This window comes from Leuciscus leuciscus, assembly GCF_965113295.1.
Source record: "Leuciscus leuciscus genome assembly, chromosome: 12".
NCBI lineage: Eukaryota > Metazoa > Chordata > Actinopteri > Cypriniformes > Leuciscidae > Leuciscus > Leuciscus leuciscus.
Genome location: NC_138736.1, coordinates 2756367 through 2773765, shown reverse-complemented (window position 1 = coordinate 2773765; position 17399 = coordinate 2756367). Strand labels below are relative to the sequence as shown.

At 38.1% G+C, this 17399-nt stretch overlaps 2 protein-coding genes across 4 annotated transcripts; one reads left to right on the top strand and one right to left on the bottom strand.

Annotated features, from left to right (window-relative positions):
• Positions 1-89: 89 nt before the first annotated feature.
• On the bottom strand, positions 90-3005 carry aunip (aurora kinase A and ninein interacting protein). The gene is made up of 4 exons (XM_082185959.1): positions 2716-3005; positions 2519-2630; positions 851-1733; positions 90-670 (listed from the first exon to the last, which is right to left on the bottom strand). Exons 1-3 carry the CDS (start codon positions 2809-2811, stop codon positions 895-897), a joined length of 1047 nt encoding a protein of 348 aa, XP_082042085.1. The 5' UTR covers positions 2812-3005; the 3' UTR covers positions 90-670; positions 851-894.
• An 877-nt stretch (positions 3006-3882) lies between these two features.
• Positions 3883-13561, top strand: vps28 (VPS28 subunit of ESCRT-I). Of its 3 annotated transcripts, none has more exons than XM_082185990.1 (10): positions 3883-3940; positions 4404-4449; positions 4555-4583; positions 4676-4713; positions 4852-4941; positions 5807-5912; positions 6547-6648; positions 7307-7360; positions 8009-8100; positions 12717-13561. In XM_082185990.1, exons 2-10 carry the CDS (start codon positions 4410-4412, stop codon positions 12835-12837), a joined length of 672 nt encoding a protein of 223 aa, XP_082042116.1. In that variant the 5' UTR covers positions 3883-3940; positions 4404-4409; the 3' UTR covers positions 12838-13561. The 3 variants fall into 3 exon arrangements, with proteins under 3 accessions (XP_082042116.1, XP_082042117.1, XP_082042115.1); XM_082185991.1 differs by lacking the exon at positions 3883-3940 and adding an exon at positions 3951-3968; XM_082185989.1 differs by lacking the exon at positions 3883-3940 and adding an exon at positions 4007-4303.
• Positions 13562-17399: the final 3838 nt, after the last annotated feature.

The window sequence follows — 17399 nt, the reverse complement described above, 5'->3', positions numbered from 1 at the left end:
TTTAGATTCTTTTCCTGACATTAATGAGCAAACAAGAGCAGAATGTGAAGTATTCTGGAAATCTGAAGAAATACAAAATATAAACTAACTTAAAGTGATAGAGCTTATGTTTATTAATGTGACACACACCATTCAAAGATATAGTCGGATTCTATAAGCACAGCGTTCATGATTCATCAGAGACAGTAAACACACTCTGCCCTCTGCTGGCAGACACAAGTCATTACACAACACACTCTGCCCTCTGCTGGCAGACACGAGTCATTACACAACACACTCTGCCCTCTGCTGGCAGACACGAGTCATTACACAACACACTCTGCCCTCTGCTGGCAGACACGAGTCATTACACAACACACTCTGCCCTCTGCTGGCAGACACGAGTCATTACACAACACACTCCGCCCTCTGCTGGCAGACACGAGTCATTACACAACACACTCCGCCCTCTGCTGGCAGACACGAGTCATTACACAACACACTCCGCCCTCTGCTGGCAGACACGAGTCATTACACAACACACTCCGCCCTCTGCTGGCAGACACGAGTCATTACACAACACACTCCGCCCTCTGCTGGCAGACACGAGTCATTACACAACACACTCAGTGCTTGATGACCATGTTTCCCTCTGAGTCCTGAGTGAACAGTATCTCCTCCTCCTCTTGTACTGAAGCACACACACACACACACACACACACACACACACACACACACACACACACACACACACACAGTGTTCAGTGCTTGATGACCATGTTTCCCTCTGAGTCCTGAGTGAACAGCATCTCCTCCTCTTCCTCCTCTTGTACTGAAGCACACACACACACACACACACACACACACACACACACACACACACACACACACACACACACACACACACACACGTGTTCAGTGCTTGATGACCATGTTTCCCTCTGAGTCCTGAGTGAACAGCATCTCCTCCTCCTCCTCCTCTTCCTCCTCTTGTACTGAAGCACACACACTGTAACTCCTGCGCTCCTCCAGCGAGTGCTGGTCTCGATGAGCGATCACACACAAACCCTCCGAGTCCTGCGTGAACAGCGAAGCAAGAGTTTCTCCTGCGCTCACACACTCAGGGGAGAGAAGTGTGTGTTTCTCCTTCAGCCTGCTCTTGGCTGGACTGGAAACGATCTGTGGTTTAAAAGCAGGACCAGATCCAGGCCAGTGATTCTCCTTTCCCGTGCGTCTGATGGGCGACGCTTCAGCTCTGCACTCGGCACTCCATCTCCTGTGGGTTTGATTGACAGGTCGAGAGGTTAAGACACGCCCCTTATCTGTGGCTTTATGACCTCCATGATGAACCATGTTATCTGGGTTCTCTTCGTTATTGTGATGTTCTTGTGTCTTTAACACAGTTTGGTCATATTCTTGTATATAATGGGCAACATGTCTCCTCTTTCCAGGAGGTTCCTCGTTCTCCGACTCTCCTCCGCGTATTAAATGGAAGAAACGCTGCTCTTTCCGGTCCCTGTCTGACGATCCGTCACAATCTCCGTCCCGGGTCTGCAGGTCCAGCTCAGATGATTGACAGGTCGAGTCCGAGGTCAAGCCATGTTTGCGTTTGTTCCCGGTGTGTGACGTCCCGGTGTGTGTGTGTGTCGTCCCGGTGTGTGTCGTCCTGGAGTGTGTCGTCCCGGTGTGAGTCGTCCTGGAGTGTGTCGTCCCGGTGTGTGTCGTCCCGGTGTGAGTCGTCCTTCTGTTCAGGTCTGAGCACAGAAACACCAGAATTCAGCTTAAACTGTTTATCATCACATTAAAGATGTGTGTGTGTGTGTGTGTGTGTGTGTGTGTGTGTGTGTGTGTGTTAGTGCTATTTTAGGATCATTGAGATACTATTATAGTTTTAGTAATTTTGTTGCATGTTTTTTTTTATTGTATATTTTTTATTCATTTTTATGTTTACTTTTAGTAGTTTTAGTGCAGCAGGTTAAACTCAATGAAAGCGGCAGCAGCTGAAATAAGTTATTAACTATTATTTTATTTCATGCAACAGAAATGTGTTTTTTTTAACTAAAAAGTTTCAGTTAACTATAATAACCCGTGTACACACACACACACACACACACACACACACACACACACACACACACACACACACATACACACACAAACTGAACACACACACACAAACTGAACACACATAAACTGAACACACACACCCTTACACTCACAAACTGAACACATACACAATCACACACACACAAACTGAACACATACACAATCACACACACACAAACTGAACACACACACACACACAAACTGAACACACATAAACTGAACACACACACCCTTACACTCACACAAACTGAACACACACACACACACACACACACACACACACACACACAAATTGAACACACAAACAAACTGTACAGTAGTACACACACAAATTATTGAACACACACTCACACCAGAGTTATTTATATAGTTAACGATACCAATATATATATAATATAATAGAGTATGAGGATGAAGTTGTGTAATGCGTCACCTGTGTGTGTGTGAGTAAAGAAGGATGATATAACGCTCTGTCTCGTGACGGGCCTGTGGAGTTTAGTCTGAGTGAAACTCAGAGTCAGTCTGGAGATCATCGGGCGGGTCAGCTGAAGGAGACAAAGGGAATATATACATCAAATACAACTGCAATAAGTTAAATCTGGTATAATAGCATGTATTTAATTGTGTTACCTGTTGTTTCTTCTCCTTTAACTCTTTTGTGTCGAGCCATATCCCACACTCTTCTTCTTTCGCCGGTTTCGCTTTAGTGCTCTTGGTGGATTTCATTCTGTGTTTACAAATCTCTCACGCACTCAGACAATCAGACGCGGGCTATATGTGGAGCATATCATTCGCTGACAATCTCATAATAAACAGGTGATTATTGATAAGGTTTAGAAAGTCGTATTTTACTTATGTTTATATATAACTCCTCGAGATTCTCTGTTTACTGCATCTAGTCCTTCCCGCGCGACCATTGATTCAAAGAGACTCTCGGGTTGCCAAGTGTTCTCGCGAATCACTGACATATCCGTATTTATTAATAGCACTGGTTATAATGATGAAGATGATTGTCTTCCGATAATGTATATTATAGGCTACTATATAGAACAGTTACTATGCTATAAAAGCTATTCAAATTTCATAAACTGAGTCAATAAAGCTGGTATTAGTGTGGAAATATTAAAGGGACTTGGCAATGGCAACCCTCACCGAAACGTACACGTAATAAATGTTAGTTTACTTTGAATGTTAAATTAATTAATTAAATAATATACTATATAAAACAGTTATTATTCTATAAAGTAGTTATATTTCATAACTGAGTCAATAAAGGTGGTATATTTATTAGTGTGGAAATATTAAAGAGACTTGGCAATGTCAACCCTCACCGAAACGTACACGTAATAAATGTTAGTTTACTTTGAATGTTAAATTAAATAATTAAATAATATACTATATAAAACAGTTATTATTCTATAAAGTAGTTATATTTCATAACTGAGTCAATAAAGCTGGTATATTTACTAGTGTGGAAATATTAAAGGGTCTTGGCAACCCTTAGCATGAAACGTGCGCATAAATGTTAGTGTTCTTTGAATGATAATTTAAATAAATATATAATATACTATACTATAAAGTAGTTGTATTTCATAACTGAGTCAATAAAGCACGGTTTATTTAGCAGTGTGGAAATATTAGAGGGACTTGGCAACCCTCACCATGAAACTTGGGCATACATTTTAGTTTTCTTTGAATGTCAAATGGAATAAATAATTATTCCTATCACTTTAGAGTTGAGATTAAATATATTTGCATAAGCATATTGTTGTAATGAAGAAATAAAATAAAACAGGATGTTACGAAATCATCCGGCGACGTCACGTCAGTTTGCAGTGGTGACGTCAATATAAGGGTGAGCGAATTCTTTTTTTATCTTCCTGGTGCGTTTTTTGTGTTAAAAACCACTTTAATGTTTTAATAATACGTAATTTCATAATCACATTAACGTTATATACTTATATAAGGTGCGAATTAGTGAAAGACATCAATGTGGCGTTTACACGTTCAGCGGAATGAAGGCTAAATCGAAGCTAGTTGCCTGAGCTAGCATCGCTCACGAAATAAACAAAACAAAATCAGCTGTTGTATAAAGAACTCGATCCACCATTCACCTTGCGTCAAACAGCTCGTTTAATGTCTAAAATCTGTTTAGTCACACATGTTGTCTGTCTCTCTATAAGTTTGAATGGTATTTCCTGTGTTTGAGATCAGATCTGTACGTTTTGATAAACAATCATTCGTTTCTTTGAGAAAAGTACTGTCTCGTGGCTAAAGCAAAAACATAATGATCTGATTGTCTCTTGATTGTTTTGTAGTTCATCATGTTTCATGGAATACCTTCTTCTGGAGTGATGGGAGGAGGTGAGACGGGAAAAATCAATCTAAGCATCTCATTCTTTCATATTTTCACATATTATTATCAGGATTTCATATCTCTGTTTTCCCTTTCTGCTTTAACTTAACCAGCCCCTGCCAACAAGCAAGAACTGTATGAGGTAAAATGTTAGATTGTGCACTGTTTTTATTTTAATAATGCACTCACTGTCATTTATTTTCTTCTTTAAATGACTGTCTTTGTCTGTTACAGGAAGTGAAATTGTACAAAAATGCCAGAGAAAGGGAAAAGTAAGTTACTTGACATCATGTTGTTCAGCTGGGGCTATTCTTGAGCTTCTTTATTTATTATGTCACCGTAAAGACAATGTCTGATGCTGATAATGTGATTGGGTTGCATTTAATGTCCTTTTTACTTCATTTTGAAAGGTATGACAACATGGCAGAGTTGTTTGCTGTGGTCAAAACCCTCCAGGCGCTGGAAAAAGCCTACATTAAGGACTGCGTGACTCCAAACGAGTGAGTTACTTTGTGCAAAATGTTATAATTTAAGGTATGGTCACATTCACTGTAGTTCAGCGATTTTCTCAGGCAAAGTCCAGTCGTTACAATAGGAATCCATGCAAAATATCTATGAAAGTGACTTGTGTGAGCTAGGCTTTATACATCGCTATTCTATTGACAAGAGACAATGGTCCTTTTATTTCCCCTCTTCTTTTTAAATGCTGTTTTTTTTTATTACATTTTCTTGAACAAATACATATGTACAAAAACAAACAAACACCGGGGCTCATATTACATGAAAAGTGCAATAGCACAAACCAACACTGGATAATACAATATTTACTTTGGAAGTCAGAGTTAACAATACATTGCAATCAATAATAGCCACAGATATGATAAGGGTAAATATAGTGCACATTAAAATATATTTTCATATGAATATAATACCCAATCAAGCTTTTTGCTCCTCCTCTATTATATCATTAATATCCCCATGTTCAATAAATAATAAAAAGGGACTCCAGACCCTCTTAAATCTGCTTTAGCCTTAAGAATAGAGGTTATCTTCTCCATTGCAATGCATGAAGATATTTCTCTTAACCGTCAAACTATAGTAGGTTTCTGTCTTTTTCCAATAAATGGCGATGAGCCGTTTGACATGTAGAATACACATGTCTGTTAATGCTTGAGTGTCCTTTTTAATATTCCAGTTATCTGGATGAATACCAAGAATGAAAAACACAGGATACGCCATATATTGTTAATTAAACTTTTTTGTTTCAATGGCCCTTTTTTGCCTGTGAACTTCCGCTAACGTGACCCCACCCTTACTGACACATTATCTGTCCATATATAATAAATATTTGCTTTGTTTTCTCAGATATACAGGAGCTTGCTCAAGATTGCTTGTCCAGTACAAGGCTGCTTTCAAACAAGTCCAGGGATCAGATGTGGGCTCCATCGATGACTTCTGTCGGAAATACAGGGTATAGTTTATTTTACTGATAAGTAACTCTAAATTCTTTGTCTCTTTGTATCTTTGTTTAGTGATGTATTGGTCCAGTGCACCACTATATACAGTCAAACCCAAACATTATTCACACACCAGATATCATTTTTGATATTTTTTTACTAGTGTAGTGTAGTGTGTGCAGGACACTATAGTTCATTTATGTAAGTGAGGAGAGCAAGATAAAGTAAACGGTGACATATTATACCCATATATTCTTCATTCAGTGACTACCAGTAACATTTATAAACATTTGGGACCAAAAATGATTGGGACACTTTGAGCTGATCATGTTTTGCTGAAGTGTTTTGTCTTTAATTGCTAATGCTCTTTTTACACACAGACTGAACAAAATGAAGCATTGCTTGGTGATTGGTTGAGCTAAACTGGTATTATCTAATTGTGTAGTTAAATTTAACAGCTGACAGATATTCATCATAATTCATGTGTGAGACAGTCTAACAGAAGGACAGAAGTTCTCGTCATATTTTATTACCATTTTCTAAACTATAGCGAATAAACTGTGATAATGTGAGAAATGTTGAAGGTGTCTGAAAAAAATTTGGTTTGACTGTATATCAATCATATGTTTTCTCTTGTGTCTCTGACAGCTGGACTGTCCACTGGCTATGGAGAGGATTAAAGAGGATCGACCAATCACCATTAAGGATGACAAGGGCAACCTGAACCGCTGCATTGCAGACATTGTTTCTGTATGTATCTTGAACTCTAAAAAGGAACACGCCGACTTTTTGGGACTTTAGCTTATTCCCCGTATCCCCCAGAGTTAGATAAGTCCACACATACCCTTCTCATCTCCGTGCGTGCCGTAACTCTGTCTGACGCACCCACCGCTAGCCTAGCTTAGCACAAAGACTGGAGGTAAACGGCTCCAGCTAGCATACTGCTCCCAATAAGTGACAAAATAACGCCAACATTTTCCTATTTACATGTTGTGATTTGTATAGTCACAGTGTGTACAAATAACAAGGTCACATGAGACACAGCCATCTTCTAAACGTATACATACTGGGAACTATATTGATGAAAAGGGTTAGTATGGACTTATCTAACTCTGGGCGATACGCTGAATAAGATAAAGTCCCCAAAAGTCGGCGTGTTTCTTTAATGCAGCCTCGAATTAATAGCTTTTCTTGAGTTAAAGCCAGTGTTTATCGAGTGAGCACGGAGGTTTCCTTCTTGTTCCAGCAGCTGCATTAAGTAGATTTGCTCAGACTAGAATAAATAATGCCAAATGTAATTTGTCACAGGAGAGTATGTGTTGCATAAAATAAATACTTAGCATTGATAATAAGTGGCAAGATCTGCTCCTATACAATGTTTATTAACCTTTGTGTTTCTCCCGTGCAGCTCTTTATCACAGTGATGGACAAACTTCGACTTGAGATTCGTGCCATGGATGAGGTAGTCATTTCACTGACAACATCAGCTTAATTAGATTAACACAATGTATTAAAGGGATACTTCACCGATTAGCATTAAGCTTTGTATCAGTAGAAACCCGGTAGTATTTTCGCATGACCGTGCTTCCCTCCCTCATGTCGCCCCTGAGACGAGAGATTTCTGTATTGTGTGTCTGGAAAAAACGGCTCTGATGATGCAAAACTCGTCATTTAGCTCATCTGAGACTCTTTTGTCCAGAGGCGAGAGACTACAGCCAATAGGAGGAGCTCGTTCCGCATGTCTTCAACCCGCCCATAGGGGGATCTCACGATAAAACGCCGTCTTTTCAGTTTCAAGTCGACTAGTAGCCTAGTTGTATCATTTCTCCCGATACTGCCCTCTGTAACCGGTAGGCGTGGCTTGGGAGTGGCCTCATAGGGCAGTGAAGCAAGTGCATTCTGGGAGTTGTAGTCTTTCATCCACATGAGCCAAACATACATTTTCTGGCTTTTCTCAGTCTAGAAGGCACCAACTTCTAAAATAATTTCACATTTCTACTACATAAATGACCCAATTTAAATACACATTCATCTTTCCAGCGGTGAAATATCCCTTTAAGTTTCCCTGATTTTATGGTTTGATTATATGAGTGAGAATATTGTTTTGTAGATCCAGCCTGATCTGCGGGAGCTCATGGAGACCATGAACCGGATGAGCAACATGCCTCCAGATTCAGAGGCCAAAGACAAAGTCAGCCTCTGGTGAGCCTAGATTCATTTTAGGGAAAGACATTTAATACTTTTATTCAGCAAGGATGCATAAAATCAATCAAAAGCAACAGTGAAGACATTTAAAATGTTACAAAAGATTCTATTTCAAATAAATGCTGTTCTTGTGAACTTTCTAATCAAAGAATCCTGAAAAAATAGATGCATCACGTTTTCCACAAAAATATAGTTTTCAACATTGATGATAATCATAAATGTTTCTTGAGCAGCAAATCATCATATTAGAATGATTTCTGAAGGATCATGTGACACTGAAGACTGGAGTAATGATGCTGAAAAATTCAAATTCAGCTTTGATCTCAGGAATAAATTATAGTTTATTGATATCGTGGCGGGCCACCAAAAATATATGGGAAACACTTAGGGGTGTAGCAATACCCTCATGTCACGATTAAATACATATCACAACGATACTGAACTCACAATACTGATCTCACGATACGATATTATTGCGATACTCCAAGACATATGGTAAAAGGTTAACAAAAAATGAACTGTTGATGGTATTACATTGTGTGTGTAAATGATTAGACTTGGACTTGGTGTTGATAACCCAAAACACAGGACAATAGAGACGCCAGAATAAAAATATTCATGTGGCATATTGACATATTGTCACTATCCACGATACATATTGTCACTATCCACGATACATATGGTCACTATCTATGATACATATTGTCACTATCCACGATACATATGGTCACTATCTATGATACATATTGTCACTATCCTCGATACATATGGTCACTATCTATGATACATATTGTCACTATCCACGATACATATTGTCACTATCCACGATACATATGGTCACTATCTATGATACATATTGTCACTATCCACGATACATATGGTCACTATCTATGATACATATTGTCACTATCCACGATACATATTGTCACTATCCACGATACATATGGTCACTATCTATGATACATATTGTCACTATCCACGATACATATGGTCACTATCTATGATACATATTGTCACTATCCACGATACATATTGTCACTATCCACGATACATATTGTCACTATCCACGATACATATGGTCACTATCTATGATACATATTGTCACTATCCACGATACATATTGTCACGATCCACGATACATATGGTCACTATCTATGATACATATTGTCACTATCCACGATACATATGGTCACTATCTATGATACATATTGTCACTATCCACGATACATATTGTCACGATCCACGATACATATGGTCACTATCTATGATACATATTGTCACTATCCACGATACATATGGTCACTATCTATGATACATATTGTCACTATCCACGATACATATTGTCACTATCCACGATTAGACATGTGCCGGTATTCGGTAATGCGATAAATCGCGGTAATGAATATGCACGATATTGTTATCGTGGGCACTTAAAAATACCGTGAAAAATAATAGATCAGAATTTATATTTACAGAACGCGCATTAACTTATTTTCCATCAACCGCTTAAACAAACACTGCGTATATGCTGCACGAAACACGTGCGCACTCTGATGTAAACAATCCCCACATGTAGAAGCGCTGTGTGCATGCGGCGCAGTGCGCACTCTAGTCTAATATAATGAATCCTCACATGGAGAAGAAGCATGGCGGAAGGAGGAACGCTGCCGACGATTTATCCCCCTTCTAAAAGCAGGGCTGTCAACTCTACGCATTCAGCGTGAGACTCACGCAATTTACACTTTACACACGCTCTCGCGCCACATATCCATTTTCTCACGCAGAGAAAAATCGCGGAGCAAAAAGGACACTGACACCGACAGACTAGACAGAGCAGGTTACCTTTGATATGAAAAAATTCTCAGGTTCTGTCCATTTTATTACGAAATTCAGACAATAAATACCGTTTTGGCGCTTGTAAATGTGACGTGACCGATCGCTGTAGCGCCTCAGTTCAAGTAAACCGATCATCTGTTACTTTTTATTTAAAGATACAGTACAACTTACCGAAAGGTATTTATTTATGCCTCATACATAATATCGATCAATCAGTGTTTTTCAACCACGGAAAAAGCAATAAAACTGCAGGTGAACAATTATGTCACAGAACGTTACATTTACCTCAGGAAAGCCATTTAATGACCAGCACGTTAGTTGACTAGAAAAAATAGCTATAGTCAGAGAGGAGTATTTTGCTAAATATGTGCACTATATTACATTTGTATTATATTTTTACTTGTGTCATAATTGTTATTATAATGAAAACCAAATTACATTTAACTTAATTTAATTTTTAACCTTTAATAATACCAGCTGACAGGGCTCTCTGTATGTTTACAGCATTATGTGATATGTATGTTTTCTTGAGAAAAATTAACATGTAGGCTATCTACTGTAGCCTACCTAATATTTATCCAAAGAGTCAATATTGAATCAAAATTGAAATCAAATCCCAAGAATTGAATTGAAATCGTGAAAATTGTGTAAAATTCTGTTTAGTTACCAAATGTTTTGACAATCACATTTACACCTATTGTGATGCAAGTTTTTTTTTTTTCTACATCCCCCCCAATCCATCCGTTTCTCTTGAGCAATTAAAATATCGTGATAATACCGTATACCGTGATAAAAGCTCAATCAATTAATCGCAGCATGAAAATTTGATACCGGCACATGCCTATCCATGATACATATTGTCACTATCCATGATACATATTGTCACTATCCATGATACATATTGTCACTATCCACGATACATATTGTCACTATCTATGATACATATTGTCACTATCCATGATACATATTGTCACTATCCACGATACATATTGTCACTATCCACGATACATATTGTCACTATCCACGATACATATTGTCACTATCCATGATACATATTGTCACTATCCATGATACATATTGTCACTATCCACGATACATATTGTCACTATCTATGATACATATTGGCCCTCATTTATCAAAAGTGCGTACACCAAATTTCCAGCGTACACCTGGTGTACACCCAAAACCACGGTGACTTTGAGATTTATCAATATGGACGTTGGCGTACGGCACGCTCAAATCCTACGCCAGCTCAGGAGGTGGTGTACGCACGTTTTGAGTTAGTGCGGAAATGCGCAGAAAAACAATTCCTAACACCACAAAACACACTGACAAACTAAAAGATATGATATATTATGACCCACTGGAAAAAAACAACAGCATAGTAATTATAAACTTCAGTGTTTATTTTTGTGCAACATGGACTTCAATGTTTAATTTGTGTGACTTTACCAAAGCATTTGATTTGTAGGCATATGTATTCCTTCAGTTGCGAGCCTGTGCGCTTTACCTGACGTTTCAAGTTTATACTTTTGCCTGGCTCCGCAGCGCGAGTCTCCGCAGACTGCGCGCGCACCTCCCCAAACGGACGAGGCGTTTATACTCGACGCGCTCGCCATTGTACTATTCTTTGAAACAATGGTTAGGCCAGGGTTAGGGCCGGCAGGTGCGCGCGGACTGGGTTCAGTAATGAAAGGCTTTCAATGACCAAAAAATTATTCAGACTGACAAAATAATAAAAATAACATTCTTCTTTTAAATAATAATAATAACGACATTCTTCTTCTAAATAACAATAAGCGTCATTAATAATAAAAATCATAATAATAATAAGGAGAAGAATATTACAAATTGTCATGCAATTATTAATGTGAATGAATGGTACTCCACATCACATCATCATCACTATTGTACACCCCAATACATGTGACGTGATACGAAATTAAATGCTAATTGTTTCAAAACACGTGCTGTAAAATAATGCATTGTGATGCATTGATGAATGCAAACTCATCCAAGTTTCTCTTCTTTGCTGTCTTCCGTGTGTCCATGGCGTAAAATGAGGGTGTGGGGGAAGCGGAGACTTGAATATATAGGGGCGTGTTATTCTAATGACGATCGTTTTCAGCCGCGGCATTTATCAAGGGCAGGTATTGCGTACACCTGGATTTCAAAGGTACGCACAGCTTCATAAATCAGGCGATGAGAGGAGTGTAAGCATAAACTTACGCCAACATATACGCCCGTTTCTACGCAAGAATGATAAATGAGGGCCATTGTCACTATCCACGATACATATTGTCACTATCCACGATACATATTGTCACTATCCACGATACATATTGTCACTATCCACGATACATATTGTCACTATCCACGATACATATTGTCACTATCCTCGATACATATTGTTGCATTTTTGTATTGCGATATATTGATACGCATGATTACAATTGAGCTTGTGATGCTTGAGAGTGATATTACATCACTTAAAACTCATAGATAACGACACATTTCCAACAAAAGTGGATAACTTCTGTCCACCTCGCAATATAGCAATTAAATTACGCAATTTAATTTGAATTAATATCGATTCTGTAATTAAAAAATCGATTTTAAAATCGTAAACGAAAAAATCGCAATAGTTCGGTGAATGGACTCTCTTTCTCTCCCAGCCCTTGTTATTAGTTTGCATGTAAACCTGGATAACAGGTTATATCCATGATCTGATTTCTGTGAGTTCTCAGTGTACTGGTCTGTCGTCTTGTTCCTCACAGGTTGACCACACTAAGCAGCATGTCTGCATCTGATGAGCTGGATGACTCCCAGGTTCGCCAGATGCTGTTTGACCTGGAGTCCGCCTACAACGCCTTCAACCGTTTCTTGCACTCGTCTTAAATGCTCCTCTGTGATCTTCTCTTCACCAGCTTTTTATCAAACCTTTGTTTCATTTCCCCTATTCTGCCTATGTCTCTTTAGATTTCAATGAAGGAACCTCAAATCCAATTAGAGTACTGTTGTGTTACTAAGGCTTACGTTGTTCACTAATACAATTAGGATTATATTGTTCACAGATTTGTTCTCTTTCAAAGTAGTATTTTTTTTTTTAAATTGAAAGTTTTTTTTTCGATCACTTGGTCATTAGAAAGTGTTCTCTAGAATGACCCGATCATTAGGCTTGCAATAGCGAATACGTACACGTATAGGAAGGGGAAATATACTGGCCTCTATTAATACATGTGTTAAATTACATATGAATTGATAGTTTATGGATCTCATAATGCTGTATATTATAGAGCAAGGTTTGATACTGAATTCTCAGTACTGCATTTTATTTTAAATGTATAATACAGTTTCCCCAGCTTCACGTTTACGCTCTGTTAAAATATATTTTTTCCAGTATTTAAATGAGACTGTTTTAATTGCACTCATTTACATTACTCTAACATTTGTTGGTTGATAAACTTGACTTTTATAACAGAGCTTGATTAAGAACTTGGTGTACTCTTTCCTTGGCATGGTGTTGGTCTACTTTAACATTATGTAATAAGTCATATTTATTATTAAATGACCATTGTAAATAAAATAGTTTTGAAATAAACCACATAACTTTCAAAAACAATTTGCCCATTTGTATGTGTGATGTTAATGTGTACAAATAATCATATTGAACCCTTTCCATTGGTTGGACTCTCCCGCTCATCCTTAATTTCAAATGAGAATAGACCTTATTCACAGCAGCGCCGTGACAGGTATGAGGGATAGACTAAATATAATATAATAGAAGTGTAAAGCTCCAGATGACTTTTAATTTTCCACAGCTCAATTTTTTTGTCTACGCAATTTTTTGAAAATATATTTTTGCAGTGTTTCGTAAGCAGAATCCAAAGACACATTAAATAATAGTACAACCCACTGAAGAGGTATGTCCATCTCTCACAGCCTCGTTTTCATCCTTGTTAAAAATTAAAGATAGTGCATGTTTCTCAACATGTTTAAGTTGGATTGGGATTCGCCGCCTTAAACAAACAGAAATGTGCTTGGTTTGAAAATGACTTCTGTTTGAGCTGTGTCATATATCACTATTGTCAAATAGACATAATAGTCCAGTCATTTTATGAAAAAAGGTTGAACAAATTGCAACAGAAGCAAACTCAACTGATTTTGTATCCTCAATATGTCCTGAGTAAAAAGTCCCGAAGAATCCCATTAGGGGAAAGTTTCGAAAAAGACCCAAATATAGCCTATTCATACAGTACGTCTATTCATTCTTTTTCTCACGTGAATAAATATGGTAGATATTTTAACCTTTAGATATCACCATGCAAATTATGGAACCCATTTAGGCTACCCATGAGCATTAATACACAGAGGCAGGACAGTCCCACGGACCCAGCCCCAAACCCCATCTATGCAATAACTGGTTTAAAGTACTTCTTCCTGCCTCTTTGTATTAATGCTCATGGGTAGCCTAAATGGGTTCCATTCAGACCTTAACATTAAGTATTTTACTGTTATGTGTCAATAAGATTCAACAAGACATTTTCACCTGACTTTACCCAATGTTTAGATCTGTTGTGGTATTTATGCAAATTAGCATACGTAACGTTAATTAGATTATGCTCCGTTTGTCCATTAACATACAATTCCAAAAAAACTTGTAATACATTTTTTGTTTGTCTTGATGTAAGTAATCAACTCAGTAATTTTCATGGTGATATCTAAAGGTTAAAACTTTTACCCTATTCACGTGAGAAAAAGAATGAATAGGCGTATGAATAGCCTATACTTGTTTTGTTTTTTTCGAAACTTTCCCCTAATGGGATTCTTAGGGGCTTTTTTCTTCTTCTCCTTACTCAGGACATATTGAGGATACAAAATCAGTTTGAGTTTGCTTCTGTTGCAATTTGTTCAAGGTTGACCCCCATTTTGGCTTAAAATGACTGGACTAATATTACTTTACGCTGATATTTGAGACACCCCTCGCTGCAGCCTATAGCACGATGACGTAGCCGGATGATCCAATACGTACTGGATGGAGGTGTGTTTGGGTTATAATTTGCATGTGCTGGTCTTAAAGGGATACTCCACCTTTTTTTCATATTAAACTATGTTATTCCCTTAACTAAGACGAGTTGATACATACCTCTCTCGTCTCAGTGCGTGAACTTAATCGCTCTGGCGCGCGGTGACACTTTGATAGCACTTAGCTTAGCCCAGTATATTCAATGGTATCTAACAGCAATGAATTTAGAAGTGAGTGACCAAACACAAACACTTTTGGGAGTACTTCGACTCGGCGCAGTAAAAAGTCACGCCTGATCCTCTTCCTCTCACTTCTGTCAATAGTGGGAAGATACGGTGGCCGAGAGAGCTCAACGCGCTGCAACTGAAGAAAACACATGCAAATAGAAAAACACCTGCAAATTAAGAAAACATCTTCATCAGTTTCACAACACACGTGTGCTCCAAATACTCACAACACAACCAAATACAGAAACGCGCTGCAAAAGTTCACAACACAACCAAATACAGAAACGCGCTGCAAAAGTTCACAACACAACCAAATACAGAAGCGCGCTGCAAATAGGACAGAACACAACGGAAATGTTTCCGGGGAACCCAATAAGTGACGGACCCGACTGGGACGTTTTTTATTGCTCGTGAGCATTACCTATGCCCTTACGTTACTCCCTTAAAAGGGCAGACGGCAGAGCCCTTGACGTGGGCACTTTGGAGGGAGCGGGGCACTTGTGTGCCATTATGTAGACTTGATGAAGGGAGCAACGAAAGCCAATGTAATTTCCTCATTATTTTCACCTGGGATGTTCCCATGACAACGCAGCACCGTCTCATATTTGGACCTCTTATATAGCCTACTGTCTATGATTTGGACCCTTCATTCTAACATTTCTTATTAAACTTATTTTAACATAACATGAATGTGTACAATGTAACTGATGTATATATTAATATCTTTCCCTCATGTTCTTTTTCTCTATCTTTTTTTCTTTAATTTATTTTAGTCTTCAGCTTGTTCTTTTCTGATTAGTATTCTTATGACATTGAACATATTACAAATGCATTTTGTATATTGTATACAAAGTTGTATGTCATAAACGTGTAATCTCTGTACGTTTTGCAACAAAAATAAAATAATTAAATTAAATTAAATTAAATTAAAGTAGACAGCTCCGTAAGCACGTCCCAGTCGGGTCCGTCACTTATTGGCTTCCCCGGAAACATTTCCGTTGTGTTCTGTCCTATTTGCAGCGCGTTTCTGTATTTGGTTGTGTTGTGAACTTTTGCAGCGCGTTTCTGTATTTGGTTGTGTTGTGAGTATTTGGAGCACACATGTGTTGTGAAACTGATGAAGATGTTTTCTTAATTTGCTGGTGTTTTTCTATTTGCATGTGTTTTCTTCAGTTGCAGCGCGTTGAGCTCTCTCGGCCACCGTAGGAAGAGGATCAGGCGTGACTTTTTACTGCGCCAAGTCGAAGTATTCCCAAAAGTGTTATTCCGCCATACATTATAGTTATCCTTTTTAACACGAAAAGCGCCACGTTTTATTTTGTGTCACCATACTTGGTCGTGTAACTACTCGTGTAACTGTTTTTAAATAGGGAAAACGTGGAGGTGTTTGGTCACTTCTAAATTCATTGCTGTTAGATACCATTGAATATACTGGGCTAAGCTAAGTGCTATCAAAGTGTCACCGCGCGCCAGAGCGATTAAGTGCACGCACTGAGACGAGAGAGGTATGTATCAACTCGTCTTAGTTAAGGGAATAACATAGTTTAATATGAAAAAACGGTGGAGTATCCCTTTAAGTGACATGTGCTCAATATTGTATTGAGATGATGTTCTAACCTGTGTAGTAATAGTAGCCTACTGATAAATAGTAAGTAATTATTGATGAATAAGTAACTATTTACATAAATGTGATGCTTTCCTGGTTTCTCTCTACATACATGCAAAATAGTTCATTTTACAACATTTTAAATCACATGATTTTAAACCTAAATGCGATGGATTTAATGTGTGTATACAGAACATTTTAAAATAAAGCCATTTTATTTTATTCAGGTCATATTTGCTGTTGAGTGGAAGCAAGAATGAGTCAAGTAATTGTCTCTGTAATTTTAATCCTAGAGGTAGGCCTACAATACAATACGGTCTGTAAACAACTTAAAATACCAGTACACATTCAAGGGAAAATGATAACAGCATCAAGAAACTAAATCTTGTCAGAAAAAAAAAGTGCTTAGTGATATTTTGCCTGGTAAGAGTTCCTTCTTTAATGGCAATACTAATTTTTCCACAGTGATCTGAGAACATAAGGTTCCTCTTGCCACCCGTCCCTTAAAATACGGAATCGTCCCGTATTTACAAGTAAGATGATGCGTCCCGTATCAAATCAATAAGGGACGGGATTTGTCCCGTATTTTTCATTAGGCCCA